At 37.2% G+C, this 19,181-nt stretch overlaps 2 protein-coding genes across 4 annotated transcripts in view; one reads left to right on the top strand and one right to left on the bottom strand.

Annotated features, from left to right (window-relative positions):
• Positions 1-9,874: 9,874 nt before the first annotated feature.
• Positions 9,875-11,708, bottom strand: PIGBOS1 (PIGB opposite strand 1). Of its 2 annotated transcripts, none has more exons than XM_058737670.1 (2): positions 11,572-11,708; positions 9,875-10,251 (listed from the first exon to the last, which is right to left on the bottom strand). In XM_058737670.1, exon 2 carries the CDS (start codon positions 10,168-10,170, stop codon positions 10,006-10,008), a length of 165 nt encoding a protein of 54 aa, XP_058593653.1. In that variant the 5' UTR covers positions 10,171-10,251; positions 11,572-11,708; the 3' UTR covers positions 9,875-10,005. The 2 variants fall into 2 exon arrangements, with proteins under 2 accessions (XP_058593653.1, XP_058593654.1); XM_058737671.1 differs by lacking the exon at positions 11,572-11,708 and adding an exon at positions 11,371-11,508.
• An 81-nt stretch (positions 11,709-11,789) lies between these two features.
• Positions 11,790-19,181, top strand: part of PIGB (phosphatidylinositol glycan anchor biosynthesis class B) — a 40,244-nt gene continuing 32,852 nt past the window's right edge. For both annotated transcript variants that reach the window (XM_058737667.1, XM_058737666.1), the window contains exons 1-3: positions 11,790-11,922; positions 13,699-13,834; positions 14,264-14,381. In XM_058737667.1, coding sequence (XP_058593650.1) covers positions 11,790-11,922; positions 13,699-13,834; positions 14,264-14,381 — 387 coding nt within the window. The remainder of the gene's footprint in view (positions 11,923-13,698; positions 13,835-14,263; positions 14,382-19,181) is intronic.

Here is a 19,181-nt window from a genome sequence, read left to right as displayed (position 1 = left end):
GAAATTAAAGAAGACCTAAATAAATGAAAAGATGTTCCACGTTCATCATTACATAATATTATAAAGATAACAATACCTCCCAAAAGAAGTTACAGATTCAACACAATCCTTCCCAAAAGGAATGATTTTTGCAGGAATGGAAAAGTTGATCCTAAAATTCACATTAAATTGTAAAGCACCTCAAAGAGCCAAAACAATCTTGGAGAAAAAAAAAAAAAGTTGATGGACTCACTTTCTGATTTCAAAAATTAATGCAAAGCTGCTAATCAAAACAGTGTGGTACTAACATAAGAATAAGCATATAAATGAATGGAATGGACATGAGAATCCAGAAATGAACCCATAAATCTGGGGTCAAATGATTTTCAACAAGAATGCCAAGATCATTCAATGAGGTAAGAACAGTCTCTTCAACAAATAGTGCTGGAAGAACTGGATATTTAGATGCAAAAGAATAAAGTTGGACCCTTACCTCACATAATATATAAAAATTAACTCAAAATAGATCAAAGACCTAAATTATAAACATAAAACTATAAGACCCATAGGAGAAAACATAGACATAAATCTTCATTACCTGGGATTTGGCAATGGCTTCTTAGACCTAATAAGAAAAGTATAAGCAGCAAAGGAAAAATGGGTTAAGTAGGCTTTATCAAAAATTTAAAATTTTGTTTAGCAAAGGACACAAGAGAGTGAAAATACAATATACAGAATGGGAGAAAATATTTGCAAATCATATATCTGATAAGAATTTAGTATCAGAATATAACAAAGAGCTGTTACAAATAGAAAAGACAGACAACCAATTAAAAATTGGGCAAAGGACTTGAAGACATTTCTTCAAAGAAGATATAAAAATGGTCAACAAGCACAGGAAAAGATGTTCAATGTCATTAGTCAATAGGGAAATGAGAATCAAAACCAGAATTAGATACTCATTAACATCTACTAGGTTGGCCATAACTTTGTTTAAAAAAAGAAAAGAAAAATTACAAGTGCTAGTAGCCTGTGGAGAAATTGAAACCCTTATACATTGTTGGTGGGGATGCAAAACGATAGTCACTTTGGAAAGCAGTTTGGCAGTTCTTCAAAATGTTAAACAGAATGACCATATGATCCAACAAATCCAATGTGATCTTGGATTAGTTCCCAGACAAGAAAAAAAAAAAAATTGTCTATTGACCTAAAGAGCACTAAAAGGACTCGGTAGAATTTGCATAAAATCTGAGATTAGATAATATTGTATCAATCTTAATTACCTGATCTTGATCATTACACTGTAATTATGAAAGACAATATCCTTGTTTTTAGGAAGTACACACTGAAATATTTAGTAGTAAAATGGCATCATGTGGACAATTTACTGTCAAAGGGTTTAGAAAAACAATAATGTGTGTGTTCATGTGTAAGTACACATATATGGAGAGAGATTAAAGCAAATGTAATAAAATGTTAACATTTGTGGAATCTGGGTAACAAGTAGATGAAAATTTTTTGTACTATTTTTGTAACTTTTCTCTAAGTGTGACATTATTTTGCAATAGTTTAAAAAAAAAAAAAAACTTTCAGAAGTCCCTTTAGAATATCCCTTTGGATAAAGTCTAGTGGCCCACTTAAAAATCTACCATTTTTTTTGGCTTTCTCTCTCACCCTTTTACTCCCATTATCTGCCCTGCTGATCTTAGAATTGGAATTGATTTGTGATGAGACTGGAGAAACCACCACCTGATTGTTACATGGATGGCCCTGATGATACTCCTTTCACGGAGGCACTGGTGAGGAGGCCTGACATCTTTGAAAAGATCAATGGTCGTTGCCCTTTATGGGTTGAGATGGACAGTTGAAGATGCTGCTGCAACAGGTCTCCCTAGTATCAACCAGAAATAAAAGAATCCCCACTCACTAAAGCTACAGGCATTTCCTTTTCCCAGCATTTGTCCCAAGCCTTGATAAAGCCTGCAGGTAAACACACTCCACACAGGGAGCACCTGTGGAATACCTGACTCTGGTGACCAGAGGGGCTAATCTGGTGGCCAAAATGGCTTATGTTCCTGGGCACCACAGGATTGTAAAAACTAGAAAAACATTTCAGGGCAAGGTACTATACCAAGAGCATTACGTAGAAAACTGACCAAAACACAACCCCTGACTGCCTGCAGATAAGCCCTATTTACTTGTTCTGTAGCTTTAACCTGATGGACAGGCTTTAGGTTTGTCAGATATCTACAGACCACAGAGGCACTACCTGGGAATGTAGGCAGGGAATCACCGTCTTTGCATCCTCCCTTGACTTCATCACAGCTTACTGGTACTTCCCAGAAAGGGGTTTATACACTCATCTGAAGTCCTGATTTTTACGACTCTTACCCAAGAGAACCCTCCAGATCGCCTGACCTAGAGGTCAGCAGGGTCTACAATTGTGTGCCAAAGGACTATATATATTTACATATGTTAAAAGCTGCTGCCTAAGGATCTGGCTTCCAATCAGCCTGAACCCAGGTGCTGACTGAGATCACAGGTCTTAACACACCGTCAACAACTGGAACCCCTCAAGAATAAATCAGTCTACTTAGGCAATCACAAAGATTCCAAAGACAAATAAGATCTAGGGCAAGGTTGAACAACAAGTTTCACTTCCTATCTCCTTCAAAGTAAGATACCTCCTTCAAGGCTGGGACAGGTAGCTAGTTTGCATTATACTCAGAAACAAGCATGAAGAGTCAAGGAAAAAGAGGAAACAGTAAAAGTATGTTCCAAATAAAAGAACAAGACAAAACTTCAGAAAAAGACCTTAATGAGATGCAAACAAGTAATCTACCTGCTAGAGTTCAAAGTAATAGGCATAAAGATGCTTTCCAAACTCAGGAGAAGAATGGATGAATACAGTGAGAACTTCAACAAAGAGGTAGAAAATATAAGAAAGAACTAAACAGAAGTCACAGAGCTGAAGAACATAACTGAACTGAAAAATACACTATAGGGATTCAACAGCAGGCTAGATGATGCAGAAAAATGGATCAGTCACCAAGAAGACAAGGCAATGGAACTCACTCAAACAGAGCCACAAAAAGAAAATGGAAATTTAAAAAGAGAAGATAGATTAGGAGACTTACAGAACAACATCAAACAGAATAACATTAGTAGTGTAGGAGTCCCAAAAGGAGAAGAGAGAAAAGGACAAAAAACTCCAAAGAGATCCACATCCAGACACATCATAATTAAAATGTCAAAAGTTAAAGAAAAAGTCTTAAATGCACCAAAAGAAAAAAAAAATATGTACAAGGGAACCCCTTAAGACTACTGGCTGATTTTTCAGCAGAAACTATGCAGGCCAGAAGGGAGTGGCATGATATATTCAAAGTGCTGAAGAAAAGAGAACTTCCAACCAAGAATATTCTACCCAGTAAATCTGTCATTCAGAATTGGAGAGATAAAGATTTTTCCATGCAAGCAAAAGCTAAAGGAGCTCATCATCACTAAACTAACTTTACAAGAAATATTAAAGGGATATCTTTAGGCAGAAAAGAAAACACACTAATAACAAGAAAATATAAAAGTAAAAATCTCACTGGTGAAGGCAAATAAATATATAGTAAAAGCAGGAGACAAACCATTTATAAAGCTAGGATTAAGGTTAAAAGACAAACGTAACAAACATAACTATAATAACTAGTTAACAAATACACTAAATAAAAAGATATAAAATATGACATCAAAAACATAAAACATGGGGGAGGAGGGCACCTGGGTAGTTTAGTCAGTTAAGCATTGACTCTTGGTTTCTGCTCAGGTCATAATTTCTCAGTTTGTGAGATCGAGCTTCACATCAGGCTCCATGCTGACAGCTATTAGGCTATAGGCTATTATTTGTGAACCACATGGTAAGCATAAAGGAAAAACCTATTATAGATACACAAAAGATAATGAAAGGAAAAAACTAATCATAACACTAAAGAAAGTCATTAAAGCACAGAGGAAAAGAGTGAAAGAAGAAAAAAGGAACAAACAGGAAATACAAAACCAGCTGGAAAGCAATTAACAAAATGGCAATAAGTACATACCTATCAATAATTACTTTAAATGTTGGGAATGCAGGCTGGTGCAGCCACTCTGGAAAACAGTATGGAGGTTCCTCAAAAAACTAAAAATAGAACTACCCGACGACCCAGCAATTGCACTACTAGGCATTTATCCACGGGATACAGGTGTGCTGTTTCAAAGGGACACATGCACCCCCATGTTTATAGCAGTACTATCAACAATAGCCAAAGTATGGAAAGAGACCAAATGTCCATCGATGGATGAATGGATAAAGAAGATGTGGTATATATATACCATGGAGTTTTACTCAGCAATCAAAAAGAATGAAATCTTGCCATTTGCAACCACGTGGATGGAACTGGAGGGTATTATGCTAAGTGAAATTAGTCAGAGAAAGACAAAAATCATATGACTTCACTCATATGAGGACTTTAAGAGACAAAATAGATGAACATAAGGGAAGGGAAGCAAAAATAATATAAAAACAGGGAGGGAGACAAAACAAAAGAGACTCATAAATATGGAGATCAAACTGAGGGTTACAGGAGGGGTTGTGGGAGGAGGGATGGGCTAAATGGGTAAAGGGCACTAAGGAATCTATTCTTGAAATCATTGTTGCACTATATGCTAACTAATTTGGATGTAAATTTAAAAAATAAATAAATAAAACAAGTTAAAATTTAAAAAATTACTTTGGGGCACCTGGGTGGCTCAGTCGGTTGAGCAACCAACTTCAGCTCAGGTCATGATCTCATGGTTTGTGATTTCGAGCCCTGCGTCGGGCTCTGTGCTGACAGCTCAGAGCCTGGAGCCTGCTTCTGATTCTGTGTCTTCCTTCCTTTCTGCCCCTCCCCCACTCATGCTCTGTCTCAGAAATAAATAAACATTAAAAATAAAATAAAATAAATATAAAAAAATTACTTTAAATGTAAATTCTCTAATCAAAAGACACAGAGAAGCTGAGTGGACTTAAAAAAACAAGACTCATCTATATACTGCTTAAAAGAAACTCTGCAGAAGTAAGGACACACCTAGACTGAAAGGGAAGAGATTAAATAAATATTCCATGTAATAAAAATGAAGAGAAAATTGGTGTAACTATACTTATACCAGAAAAAACAGACTTTACAACAAAGACTATAAAAGACAAAGGGCATTACCTGTTGAAAAAGCAGTCAACCCAACCCAGGATATAAAAATTATATTTGTGCACCCAACATAAGAGTACCTACATATAAAACAAATATTAGCAGATCTAAAGGAAGAAATTGTCTGCATCAATAATTGTAGTGTGCTTTAACACCCTACTTACATCAATGGATAGATCATCCAGATAGAACATCAATAAGGAAACATTGGCCTAAACCACACATTAGACCAGATGGACTATTAAGTAGCTAAATAGCTAAATACAGAATATTTAATCCCAAAGCAGCAGAATACTCATGCTTCTCAAGTGCACATGAAACATTCTCCAGGATAGATCACATGTTAGGCCACAAAACAAGTCTCAATAGATTTAATAAGACCGAAATCCTATCAAGCATCTTTTCTGATCACAATGGCATGAAACTAAAAAAAATTACAAGCAGAAAACTAAAAAAAAAAAAAATCACAAATATGTAGAAATTAAACAACATTCTACTGAACAATCAATGGGTCAACAAAAAAAATCAAAGAGGAAATCAGAAAATACCTTGAGACAAATGAAAATGTAACTATAACAATTCACAATCCATGGGATGCAGCAAAAAATGTTCTAATAGGGAAGTTCATAATGATACAAGCTTACCTCAAGAAACAAGGAAAATCTCGAATAAACTAACTTTACATCTCAAAGAACTAGGAAAGAATAAATAAAGCCCAAAGTTAGTACAAAGAAAAAAATAAGAAAGATCACAGCATAAATAAATGAAATAGAAACTAAAAATAAAATTTAAAAATCAATGAAACTAAGAGTTGGTTCTTTGAAAGGGTAAACAAATTTGACAAACCTTTAGCTAGACTTACCAAAAAGAGAAGGCTCAAGTTAGTAAAACTAGCAAGAGAGGTTATAGCTGGTACTAGAGAAATACAAAGGATCGTAAGAGACTTCTATGGACAATTATTTGCCAATGAACTGGACAACATAGAAGACATGGATACATTCTTAGAAACAGATAATCTTCCAAGACAGAATCAATGAAGAAATAGAAAATTGGGATAGACAAATTACCAGTAAGGAGGTTGAATCAGTAGTCAAAAACCTCTCAACAAACAAAAGCTCAGGACCAGATGCTTCACCAGTGAATTCTACAAAACATTCAAAGATTCGATACCTATCCTCAAACTTTTCCAAAAACGCTTAAGAGGAGGGAATGCTTCTAAACTCATTTTACAAGGCTCTAATACCAAAACCAGGTAAGAATGCCACAAAAAAAGAAAATTACAGGCCAATATCCCTGATGAATATAGACACAAAAATTCTCAATTAAATATTAGCAAACTAAATTCAACAATACATTAAAAGGATCATACACTATAATCACTGACCTTATGGAACCCTGCCTTAGACTGTTGTAACAGGATACCATAATATGGGTGACTTAAACAACAAATATTTCCTACAGTTCTGAAGGCTGGGGAGTCCAAAATCAAGGTGCTCATGGATTCAGTGTCTGGTGAGAAGGCCCTTTTCCAGTTTGTACCTTCTTGCTATAATCCTAACATGGTGAAAAAAGTGATCATCTCTCCTGTATCTCTTCTTATAAGGGCACTAATCCCATTCATGAGGGCTCCACCTGCACAATCTAATTACCTCCCAAAGGCCCCACCTCCAAATACCATCACACTGGGGATTAGGGTTTCAACATATGAATTTTGCCGGGGGTGTCACATTCAGTCCCTACCAAATCCTTATTGTAGAAAGAACCAACTGAAAGCCTCTGAATACGCTTTCCCTAGCTAAAACAGTAAATGAGAAGCAATTTAAGCAAAGAACTGCAGACATTAATGCCATCTTTAAAGATTTTAAGGATGTGGGCAGAGTCTCTATATCCCCACTGAATTCACCTCCCTGGGCCTGGCAAAATTTAAATGGAAAGAGTTCTAGAGAAAAATGGATGGTGATGGTTACACAACAGTGTGAATGTACTTAATGCCACTGAATTGTACACATAAAACCTGTAAAAATAATGAATTTCATGCTATGTATTTTTTATTACACATAAAAAACAAACTAGATGGATTGTGGCAGAAAGAATGAACTATCTCAATTGCAGCTATTCTGGATGCTGTATCCTTGTTCTTTCTTTTTTTTTTTTTTTAAGACAGCTTTATTGAGATAGAATTATTATAAAGTTCACTATTTTATAGTGTACAATTCCATGTCTTTAGTATATTGACAAAGTTGTCACTGATCACCACTATCTAGTTCCAACACATTTTCATCACTTTGAAAAGAAACTCCATATCCTGGCAGCCACTAATCTTTGTTTCTCTCCATTTGCCTGTTCTAGACATGTCATATAAATGGAATTACAATATAGGGTCTCTTGTGACCATCTTCTTTCATGTTTTTCCAAGTTTATTCATGTTGTACCGTGTATCACTATTTCATTAATTATGGCTGACTAATATTCTACTGTGTGGAAATATAATTTGTTATCCATCCATTGGTAGACATTTGTGTAATTTCTACTTTTTTAGTTATTATAATAATGAAGCTATGAACATTCATGTATAAATTTTTGTGTGGACATGTTTTCACTTCTCTTGGATATATACCTAGAAGTAAAATTACTGGGTCATAAGGTAACACTGCTTAACTTTTTGAGGAATTGCCAAATTGTTACACAGCAACTGAAGTTTTACATTCCCATCAGCAGTGGATCAGTGTTTCAATTTCTCCATATCCTTGCTAACACTTATTATTTTTCCATCTTTTTTGTTTGTATGTCAAGTGGGTATCTCATTGTGACCTTCATTTAAATAGCTGCAATATCTTTATTAGAAAAAAAAATTAACTCATTCTCTGCCGCTTGGTATGTAAATGCTAAACTGACAATGCCATCATTCTCAGGAATATCAAAAGCAGTTCAATTTAATTTGATGCTACATATATGGGTTTATCATTCCTTGGATATAACAGGATCATATATTCTTGCCCATTGTCATATGACTTGACTCTGTACCCTGTATGAAGTCTGTGTCCCTGCCCTTGACTCTGGGCTTGACTATGTGATGTGCTTGCTATAAACCAAAAGAATATGACAAGGCTTGACATTTGCCACAGTTGAGCAGAAGCTTACAATTCCAAGTTTCCTCTGTCTCTCAGTCCTATATTGTCATATCCCAGAAAGGGGATGCTCCTTGAGCCTGGGTTCCATGATGAGAAAACTCATGCAAGAGAATCTATCTGTAGTCAAGCAAAGCTAAACCTATCACATAGTAAATACTTGGTAGATGAATTAAATTTTTCATGTGTATTTTTAAGTTAGCAAGAACACCATGGGGGAGGGGAAGGAAAAAAAAAAAGTTAAAGAGGGAGGGAGCCAAACCATAAGAGACTCTTAAAAACAGAATAAACTGAGGGTTGATGGGAGGTGGGAGGGAGGGGAAAGGGGGTGATAGTATTGAGGAGGGCACCTCTTGGGATGAGCACTGGGTGCTGTATGGAAACCAATTTGACAATAAATTTCATATTAAAAAATAAATAAAAAATAAAATAAAATTATCATGTGTACTTTTATGTGCATAGAGGAAAAACAGTCACAAAAGCTCACACTAAACTGTTGGAGGGACAGATTAAATCAGTATATGCATCAATAATTTTCACTTTTCATTTTGTTCATTTCTGTATCGTTTGAATTTTTAATGAACATGTACTATTTTTGTAATTTTTTCTTCACTCTTTTTTAAAAAAATTACCCATGCTGGCCTCCATTCAACATAGATAGCTTAGATTAAGTTATAATAAATTTACTTTTAAAGAAAAAGAAACTAACAATAAAAGAGTTGCTTTAAATAAAGCATTTTGTACATGTGATTACATTGATAGCTCTCAATGAAAATACAAGCTTAAGATTAGAATAAAAATTATTAGTTCTTAGTGATTTCAAAAAATTCTTTACATACATAAGAGATTCATAACAAATTAATTCCACCTTTACCACCATTATTAATGTAAATTTGCTTATGTTAAACAGATCCTGTGTCATATCTGCCATCTTATATAACACTATCTTCTCTAAAACCCCACCTTGCTCTGGGCTACCCCAATTCTCAATTTATTCCTCCATTCTGCCTGGGGCTGAAAGACTGCTCAAGTATATTAAACCAGGCTAATTGTAGGCTACTTGAGGCACATTCTGCCTAAGGTAGTTAACTTGATCCACTTCATCTATAAACAGTGCTATAAACATCATTCTCAGCTATTTTAAAAATATAAAGGATCTTCCCATGATTCTGTATATGCTGCATTCCCAGAAAAATTAACCTCAACTAGGAAACAAAATACTCCTTAAGACATTCATTTTAGTCTTTAAAAAAATTACTAGGGTCACCTGGGTAGCTCAGTTGGTTAAGTGTCTAACTCTTGGTTTTGGTTCAGGTCATGATCTCACAGTTAGTGAGTTTGAGCCCTATGTCAGGCTCTGTGCTGACAGCGCAGAGCCTGCTTGGGATTCTCTCTCTCCCTCTCTCTCTCTCTCTCTGTCCCTCCCCCACTCACACACACCATGCATGCTCTTTATCTCTCTCAAAATAAATAAATATACTTAAGACAGTACTAATCTGTCTTGGTTAAAAGACATAAGATGGCAAATAAAAGTAAACACAAAAATCGACAATGTTTGTTTTAAAATCATGGCCTATGATTTATTTATGTTTAAAATAGATTTGAGAAGTTCTTACTACATTATTTATAGTCAGTGTATAATTTCAATAGAACTTTAAACAATTGCAGTTCAATTCCATGTAGTATTAACTTTTCTTCTCTTCTGATTCTTGTGTCAATTTCAACTTTTCTTTAAATTCCACCTTATCTCGGTAGTACTGTTCAAATATTGGTTGATAAATATACATTCCTCCAGCAATTCCAAGGATGCTAGCAAAAAGCAGTTGTGGAAGAGTCAATCTCCCAAACATTTTTCAACAAATGTATTCAGTGCTTCTGCCACACAGTGGTTTTGAAAAATTATACTCCACATCCAGGAAAGATCTTCAGATCTGCGTACAAAAAAAAATGGGAAGCAAAGCAATAACTTAGCACAGCATCCTTGAAAAGATTCTATGTCTCTACCTTGTTCCAGAGTGAATAGTATTTTCATCATAATATGTACATATCACTTGATTTAACTAAAGCACGAATAGAAATATATAGGGAGTATGGCAAATGAGGGCTGGGGATGGTGTGAGACAAAGCTAAATCCTATTACAGCATATTCTCCATAGTTTTAAATGGATAATTTTTAAAATGGCAAAAGTGAGGGGGCGGAGAGAGACATACTGTTTACACCTTCACATACTACATGAAGCTAACTACTGTAACAAACAGCTCCCAGAAGTTGAAAGTGACTGTCAATCCAATATGAAGTAGAAGAAAGAGAATTGTTACTTTTCATTATTGCCCCCCCCCCTTTTAAACTATTTTATGGGTTTTGGTAGTATGTGTGATTAAAAACAATTTTTAAAAACAGGCTAAAAGATTTTGTGAGTTCCCTTTGATGCTTTAGAAGGTACAAGTAGACATCAAACATAAATAATTTCCATCCACTTTTGATAAAAATATAAAGGAGATCTGGTTGGGTTTACTTTTAAAAGCTGAGGAGTTAAAACTCCACTATTTCTCAGAAAATTATACCTGAGAACACCTTAGTTTCTGGAGAAAACATGTTTATGAAAGAAGAAAGCAAAGTAAAAGATTTTCATGTTTTCTCATAGCAATCTTTCACCGTCACCTAGACCAGCCCCCGAGGTTACAAAAATTAGTGCCAGAACCGGTACTAGAAACCAGGTTGTCCTTAATATCGCTAAAATGGAGAAGAAATCTAAATAAATGACAGCTTACGAAGCATGCTATGGTTAATCGCCTGCTGAATGTAACAGAAAAAAAAAAAAAAAAAAAAGCAAGTCAGCTCTTTGGAAGATAAACCACACCAAATAGGGAGATTCCCTCTTTTGCCGCTAGCAAGTGACCCTACCCAAGTCATTTAACCTTTCCGAACCTCATTTCCCACATCTGTACATCAGCTTAAATCATCCTACCCTACCCACTTGGTTCGACAGTTACTGAGCGACCACCCAAATAGTGAAATGTCACGCAAACACGTTTACTATTATCTTTACCACCAAAACGTCCCGAACGCGCGGCCGTGGCTTCGCTGACCCCGCCTCCTGCCTGCCCCAGCGCAAGGGAGCTCCGGCTCCTTCCAGCAGCTTCCGGAAGAGAAACCTGGGCTCAGAGACCTAGAAGCCAAGTCCGGGCAGCAATCTCACGAGAAGGAGAAGCCAAAGGAAAAACGCAGGCGAGCTCACGACAAAGCTTACCCGCGCCAGACAAACGTGCAACATTCCGAAGCAAAGACAAACTTCGCAGGCCGGCGTGAGGAGGCTGCCTTTTCCCAGGTATCTCCGCGCCTGCGAGCTACGGCTGCTGCAGTGGCCAAACTTAATGAGCGGAAGAGCAACGCGCGTTACTTCAGGGTCCTTCTTCCGAGGGACTGAGGTGTCAGGGGATCCTCAGTAGGTATCGAAATAGGTGCAGGATGGAGCAAGAAGGTGGCAACGGCCGACTCTTTTTCCGCGGTCTGCAGAACCGCTCCCACGAGAAGATGAAGCTGCGAAAGAGAAAGTCAACTTTGTACCTCAGCCCCCCGAATAGCTCCGAGCGCAGCGGAGGTGAGTGATGGAGTGCGGGCGCGGAGCTCCGAGGCAGTGGCGGGAAGCCGCGGACCCTGAGCTAGGGCTCCATCTGCTGGGTAGGGTTGCCAAGAAATCGTGCGATCGAGACCGGATTCTCGATCCCTGCCTCTTGCAGGGTGCTTTTCTGCATCAGTTAATTCTGCCGCCGCCGGCCGTGTGGAGTGAATTTACATGACGTTGCCACCCCCATTTTAGAAAGGGGGTACCCAGTCCGGGAGTTACCTGAGGTTTCGTAGCCGCGGAGGGGTTGATTCCTGGATGGGGTGGGACCAGGTCTGACTCCTAACCCATTTATTTTTCCCACCGCCCCCTCTGTCTTCTCTTTGGTATGTCGTGATGATGTTGTCAGGAGAAAAATCACCCCAGCAAGTGGGTTTTTGATATGTCGGAGGGGGGTTTTAATATAAAGATGGACTTCTCATTCATTCAGTAAATATTTGAGCGCATTATATATACCAAGCACGGTATAAGTGGCTGAAAAGAATGCCGCGTTTCTCTTCTGGAAACCTGAGACCAAGAAAGGGGAGAATCATTTTGCTAAATGAAGAAGGAGGGTTGTGACGCGGGGAAGGGGAGAGGCAGCTGGACAAATAGTTGAACTTTTAGGGATTCAAGATCACCTGTCCAAGGGCCAGTTCTGTGTACTGTTTATTCTCCCCAGTCCACAGAGTAAAAGGGTTTTTTCACAAGGTATGCTTTCAGCAGATATATTTCAGTCGGGAGGTTTCTTTAAGTGTTTCTGAAAGATGAAAGTTGAGATGGGGCATGTATGTTGTGTTGAATGTACCAATTGTCTGGAAAATGTTTAAATGTGATTCCTGGAGAAGAAAGAAGGAGAGTGGCAGGAACCTAGAATGATAGCAAAAGACTCCAAATGGATTAGAGTGCAAACACAAATGCTCAGGAGGCCAGACAGGCACGTCTAAATAAGTTAAAGCACCTTATATTTCAGAACCAGCCAGTTGCTGCCAGTTGAGCTCTGAGTCAGTTCTTAGTTTTGAAATGCTACAATATAGATTTTAATATAAAATAGGATTTTAAAATGTTGGCAACTAGGTTCACATTAAAAAACAACAAAAAAACCCCCAAAAACTCTGTATTCAGCCTGCAGACTGCCCACTTGTGGTAAAGAGCAGGGCTTTGGATGCAGCAGATAGACCTGTGTTGAGTCCTGTTGAGTCATTTACAACCTTTTTGACTTTGGACGAGACAGTTTAACGTCTTAGTCTCAATTTCCTAGGTAAAATGGGACCAATATCTACTTTTTAGCATAGTTTGGAGGGAGGATTAAACGAGGTAAGGCGTGTGAAGGAATGAACTCAGCACCTTGCATAAACATCAATAAAGGCTATTTAAAAACATACAAAGGACCATTTGATATGCCACTGTTTGACATATATAGAAGAGTTGCTCCTTAGTACTTTGTTAGCTGGTTTCTTTCATTAGATACCCATATAGCCTCAGGCTTTAGTTAACCCAGTCTCTTTTTCAGTATTTATCTTACTATTCTCTTTATACAGTTAGTTCCAAGAAAGATGAAAGGAGTGGCAATTACCCAATGGTGAGACTCTGGCCCTTGTATAACTTTCAGCCCAGTTCTGTTTTGACAGGAGAGGCCAGAGTGTAGAGAGGCCAAAGTTCTCTACGGTGACTTAACAGAATCTAAGCAAGGGGCCAACCAGAGCATTAGTTCTGCAAGTGGAACTTGCCTGACTTTTATGCCACAATTACCTGTTTTGTTTTGTTTTTCAGATCTTCTTGGTGAAAACATTTATCTGGTCTTGTTTACTATAGCATTACGAATATGTAACTGTTTTTTAGTCCAGACAAGTTTTGTTCCAGATGAATATTGGCAGTCTCTTGAAGTTGCACATCACATGGTTTTCAAATATCCTTTGTAGTTTCTTTCCTATATTACGAATGTATATTCATCTTAGAAATTGTGTTAGCTTCTATTATGTATTTTTAGTCGATTTTCCATATATTCTCTAAGTAATTTTAACTTATCAAAGTATACCATTATTTTACACTAATATTTCTTCTATATCTTTCGTTGATGTTAATATACTTGACTCAGCCTTTAACTAGCATGTATTCCCATAGTGCTCAGTACTGTGGAGGATGTAGATGAAGTAAAAAAGCACATTCCCATCTTGAAGAAGTTATGAGTTTAATTGGTCGATTCTATTTTTAGTTTGAAAAACCAGTATAAAATGCTGTGTTTTTAAGCTTCTTTGTCAAAAAAAGAGTTTTATGCATAGAAATGAAAATAGGTTTTGTTTCAGTGCTATTTAACATTAGTCCTTAATATTACTAATTATGGTTATTTGACCTGGGAATGGACAGAACGATTGAGGGGTTACACTTATCCCTTAATCTTTGCAAGCATTTACAAGATTCTACATCTTTTGGGGAAAGACAGTGTTCAGCTGCTGGTAAGTTTAAATAAAAGTAATCAAAACAGTTATTAAAAGTAGACTTACTCCATCCTTTTAAAAAGGCTAACAATCTATATTAACTAACTGATAGTAATTAAAAGTAGATTTATTCTACCCTTTTTAAAAGGCTAATGTATTTTAACCAAATGATAGTGGTATCAGAATATTTGTTTTTAGAAAGATACTGCTAAACTCTGACCATATCTAGGAAGCCCACAGTTCCAAAGACGTACTGTGATGTGTAACTCTTCATTACATGCTAAAACACAAAACCGAGCATGGAAGTGTCCTCCTTCAAGGAATCCTGTTAAGATATGCAGACTTTGAGGATGACTACATTGTATATTCATTATTTGGACTTTAGAAGTATTCTTCCTTCATGAAAGAATCACATGACAGCCGTGTTGTAGCTAGTTTTTTTTTTTTTTAATTTGCCAGCAGAAGACCATGTTATAGGAGCTTATGAAGACTAAATACATATAAACCTACTCAGGATTTAGTGTTGAAATTAAAACCTAGGGAAAATTAATTTCACAAGAATTTAATGATATACACAATCATTGTGCTATGTCTGTAGTAATTAGGCAGCAGTAGTAAGTTAGATTGTAATTACCAGATCATAAATTTCTGGGGTCATTTGCCAAGAGAGGGTACAAAAGAAGAACTAATGGTGCCAAAGATTCTCTAAACTCATTTTCCTTTAAGCTGTCATCAGGTTAGACTCAGAAGTTTGGGACTTTCCCATTTTCTGTTAGGGAAGTGGCCCAGAATTCCAAAGGTAATCCAAATCCTGAGGGGTTTTTGGAGCCTGGAAAGAAAGACACATGGAAGGATCATGGCGAAGGAGAATTTACAGCAGTTGCAGGGTTTCTCCCATTGATACATGCAGAAGTTAGGAGCTGTGAATTCTCTTCTCCTGTCAGGGCTTCTAGATTGTGTAGGATAACTATAAACTCTGGAAACACAGGCATATACATATTAAGGATATCTTATATGCCAAGAAGTAGGTTATATTATGAATGAAGGAGTCTTCAAGATAGAAAACTTCCTATTCCTTCAGAACCAATCCACTTTCCTCAACATGTAGCTGACCCACCTGGCCATTTTGTGATTTAAAGTAAGCCTCCTATAGTCCCCATCCCCACCCTGCTGTGTTCCCCAAAACCTCTGTCCTATCTGGAACTTGACCAGGTGGAGAAACATTAAGATGCTATCACTTGGTCACTCATACTGTCATAATTGATTATTTTAAACATAGATTACATAATTTTGAAACTAGAAGTGGTCAGAGAAGTAAGGTAAATAGACCAAGGTCACAGCATGTCAAAAGCAGAGCTAGGAGAGTCAGGGTTGCTCAGCTGAGCGTCCAACTTTGGCACAAGTCACGATCTTGTGGTTTGTGGGTTCGAGCCCCGTGTCAGGCTCTGTGCTGACAGATCAGAGCCTGGAGCCTGTTTCAGATTCTGTGTCTCCCTCTCTCTGACCCTCCCCCGTTCATGCTCTGTCTCTCTCTGTCTCAAAAATAAACATTAAAAAAAATTTTTTTTAAAGCAGAGCTAAAACTAAATCCTAGGTCTACTTATTCACAGCCTAATGCTCTTACCAGATAGCTTCTCTCCAAACTGCATAAAGTGTGTATACAGAATTAGGAATGGCTTAGAATTGCACTAATATGGTAGCCACTAGCCACATGTGTCTATTAAACATTTGAAATGTGGCTAATCCAAATTGAGAAGTGCTGTTAGTGTAAAATACATACTGGATATCAAAAAATAAGTATAAAATAAAAATGTAAAATATTTCTGCAATTTTTTATTTTGACAAAATGATAATATTTTAGATATATTGGGTTAAAATAACTAAAATTAATTTTACCTGTTTGGGATTTTTTTTTTTTTTTTTTTTTTTTACTTTTTAATTTGGCAACTATACACTTTTAAATTATGTGGCTCATGTTATATATAGTTCTGCTGGACAGCACTGGCTTAGCACATGTGAGAGGAAAGGGATATAGAAGGGAGACCTGAACAGGTTACCACACTGGGGGCTTTCAATAGTCAGAATATGCACAAGGGCATTCGGCCTCTGGAGTTTAATGGAGGAATCAGGAATTTAAAGAACAGGAGAATGGTAAGCTGCCAACACAGCATCATACTCAAGGTTTACCCCTTGCATGTTCCTTCATACGCCCCATCCCACTACTTTTTATTTTCAAGGGCCATATGCAACTATTATTTAATTCTTCTCAGGTCCTTACCTTAACCTAGAAAATTATGGTATCTTAAAAGTCTGGAGAGGGGGTTCTCTGTGCTGACAGCGTAGAGTCTGCCTGGGATTCTCTCTCTTCCTCTCTCTCTCTCTGCCCCTCCTCTGCTCTGTCTCTCAAAATAAGTAAACTTAAAAAAAAGAAGAAAAATAAAATGTCTAAAAAAAAAAAAGTCTGGAGAGACTTCTAATAACTGAGAGTTTACATCTCCATTTTTGTGTTGTACTAAAAATCAACCTTCTTTTAAATTCAAGATTCCTACATGACAGCCATTCAAAAAGTTTTATTTATCCAGGATAAACGTCTCCAGTTTTAAGTATCATAATCAGATAATGTGCTTTAGACATCCTGTAATTTGTTAATATCTGTCTTAAAATGTAGGTCTCCAAACTGAATACATTATTAAAAGCTAGAGTAGGAGCACCTGGATGGCTCAGTCAGTTGAGCATCTGACTTCGACTCAGGTCATGATCTCACAGTTCGTGAGTTTGAGCCCTGCGTCAGGCTCTGTGCCGACAGCTCAGAGCCTGGAGCCTGCTTCAGATTCTGTGTCTCCCTCTTTCTCTGCCCCTCCCCCACTCACTCTGTGTCTCTCTCTCTCTCTCAAAAATAAACATTAAAAATTTTTTTGAGGGGCGCCTGGGTGGCGCAGTCGGTTAAGCGTCCGACTTCAGCCAGGTCACGATCTTGCGGTCCGTGAGTTTGAGCCCCGCGTCAGGCTCTGGGCTGATGGCTCGGAGCCTGGAGCCTGTTTCCGATTCTGTGTCTCCCTCTCTCTCTGCCCCTCCCCCGTTCATGCTCTGTCTCTCTCTGTCCCAAAAATAAATAAAAAACGTTGAAAAAAAAATTTTTTTTTGAAAAAAAATAGAAAGAAAGCTAGTGTAACTACTTCAGAATACAGTGTAACCATTAACTCCATAAATACTATACTTCTGTCAATGCACAAGGATTCTTTTAGTTTTAGTGACTTCCTCATATTGTTGGCTTATATTATTTGTAGCCAAATTGGCTTTTCACATGAACTACTTTCAGGCCTGAAAGATAAGACATAAGCATATAGATCTTTATGCAGAGTAAACAAGGTATGTACATAGATGTCTTTTGCTGTATTTTACAGGACACAGTTTAAGTGAAATTATGATGTACAGCATACCTTTAAGACTTAAACATTAATTTACAGATTTTTTAATTTGCAGATTATTGACAAAGAAAAGGAACATAAAGTATTAGAAGCCACTGATACCTGATAGTAAAGCCACTCTAACTATAAAGTTAATAAAGACTGATCTAACAGAAATACAAATTTACATATATTTTTAGAAACACATCTTTTGAACAAACTAAGTTTAAAAAACCTGTTTTTAGGGGCGCCTGGGTGGCTCAGTCGGTTGAGTGTCCGACTTCGGCTCAGGTCATGATCTCGTGGTCTGTGAGTTCAAGCCCCGCATCAGGTTCTGTGCTGACAGCTCAGAGCCTGGAGCCTGTTTCGGATTCTGTGTCTCCCTCTCTCTCTCTGCCCCTCCCCTGTTCATGCTCTGTCTCTCTCTGTCTCAAAAATAAATAAAACATAAAAATTTTTTTTTAAAAAAACCTGTTTTTACATTTATTTATTTTTCAGAAGCAGAGCACGAGTTGGGGAGGGGCAGAGAGAGAAGGAGACACAGAATCTGAAGCAGGTTCCAGGCTCTGAGCAAGAGTTCAGCACAGAGCCTGACACAGGGCTTGAACCCATGAACCGTGAGATCATGACCTAAGCTGAAGTTGGACACTTAACCGACTGAGCCACCCAGGCACCCTTGAACAAACTAAGTTTAAATTGTGTTCTACCAGTGTGTTATTTTGCTAATAATAACTGACATTGTTTTAAAACTCTCAAAGATGTCAATGTGTAGCATTAGAATTACTAACTGTAATTAAGTTATAGTACATTTATTCTTTAGTTTTACTCTTAAATTTACTTTTTTTTTAAAGTGTTCATTTATTATGAGAGAGAGAGAGTGTGAGCAATGGAGGGCCAGAGAGAGAATCCCAAGCAGCCTCTGGCTGTCAGCACGGAGCCTGATCCAGGGCTCAATCTCACGAACAGGGAGATCATAACCTGATCTGAAATCAAGAGTTAGATGCTTAACCCACTGAGCCACCCAGGCTCCCCTTAAATTACTTTTTAATGTCATCTGATTACTATGTTTCTATAACTGTGGAATACTTGTCCTTTTATGAAAAAAAAAAGTAATTTTATCATCTTTATTGTAGGATGGGGAAGTAATATAACTTAGTAGTTAAAAGCACAGGCTTTAGAAGTAGGCAGACTTGGGTTTGAATTCTGGTTTCCACACTAACTAGCTGTGCAGCCTTGGGAAAATTATTTAACCTCTCTGTACCTCAGTTTCCTCACTTATAAAGTAGTACCTATCTCACAGGGATTGTTAGCAGGACTGAATGAGATGATATATATAAAGTACTTAGTATGATACCTAGTACACATTACTGTATATAGTTCATAAAAATTTAACAAAAACCACTAAATGTCC

This window comes from Neofelis nebulosa, chromosome 7, assembly GCF_028018385.1.
Source record: "Neofelis nebulosa isolate mNeoNeb1 chromosome 7, mNeoNeb1.pri, whole genome shotgun sequence".
NCBI lineage: Eukaryota > Metazoa > Chordata > Mammalia > Carnivora > Felidae > Neofelis > Neofelis nebulosa.
Note: the sequence above shows the minus strand (reverse complement) of the source record. Positions and strands in the feature narration are given on the sequence as shown.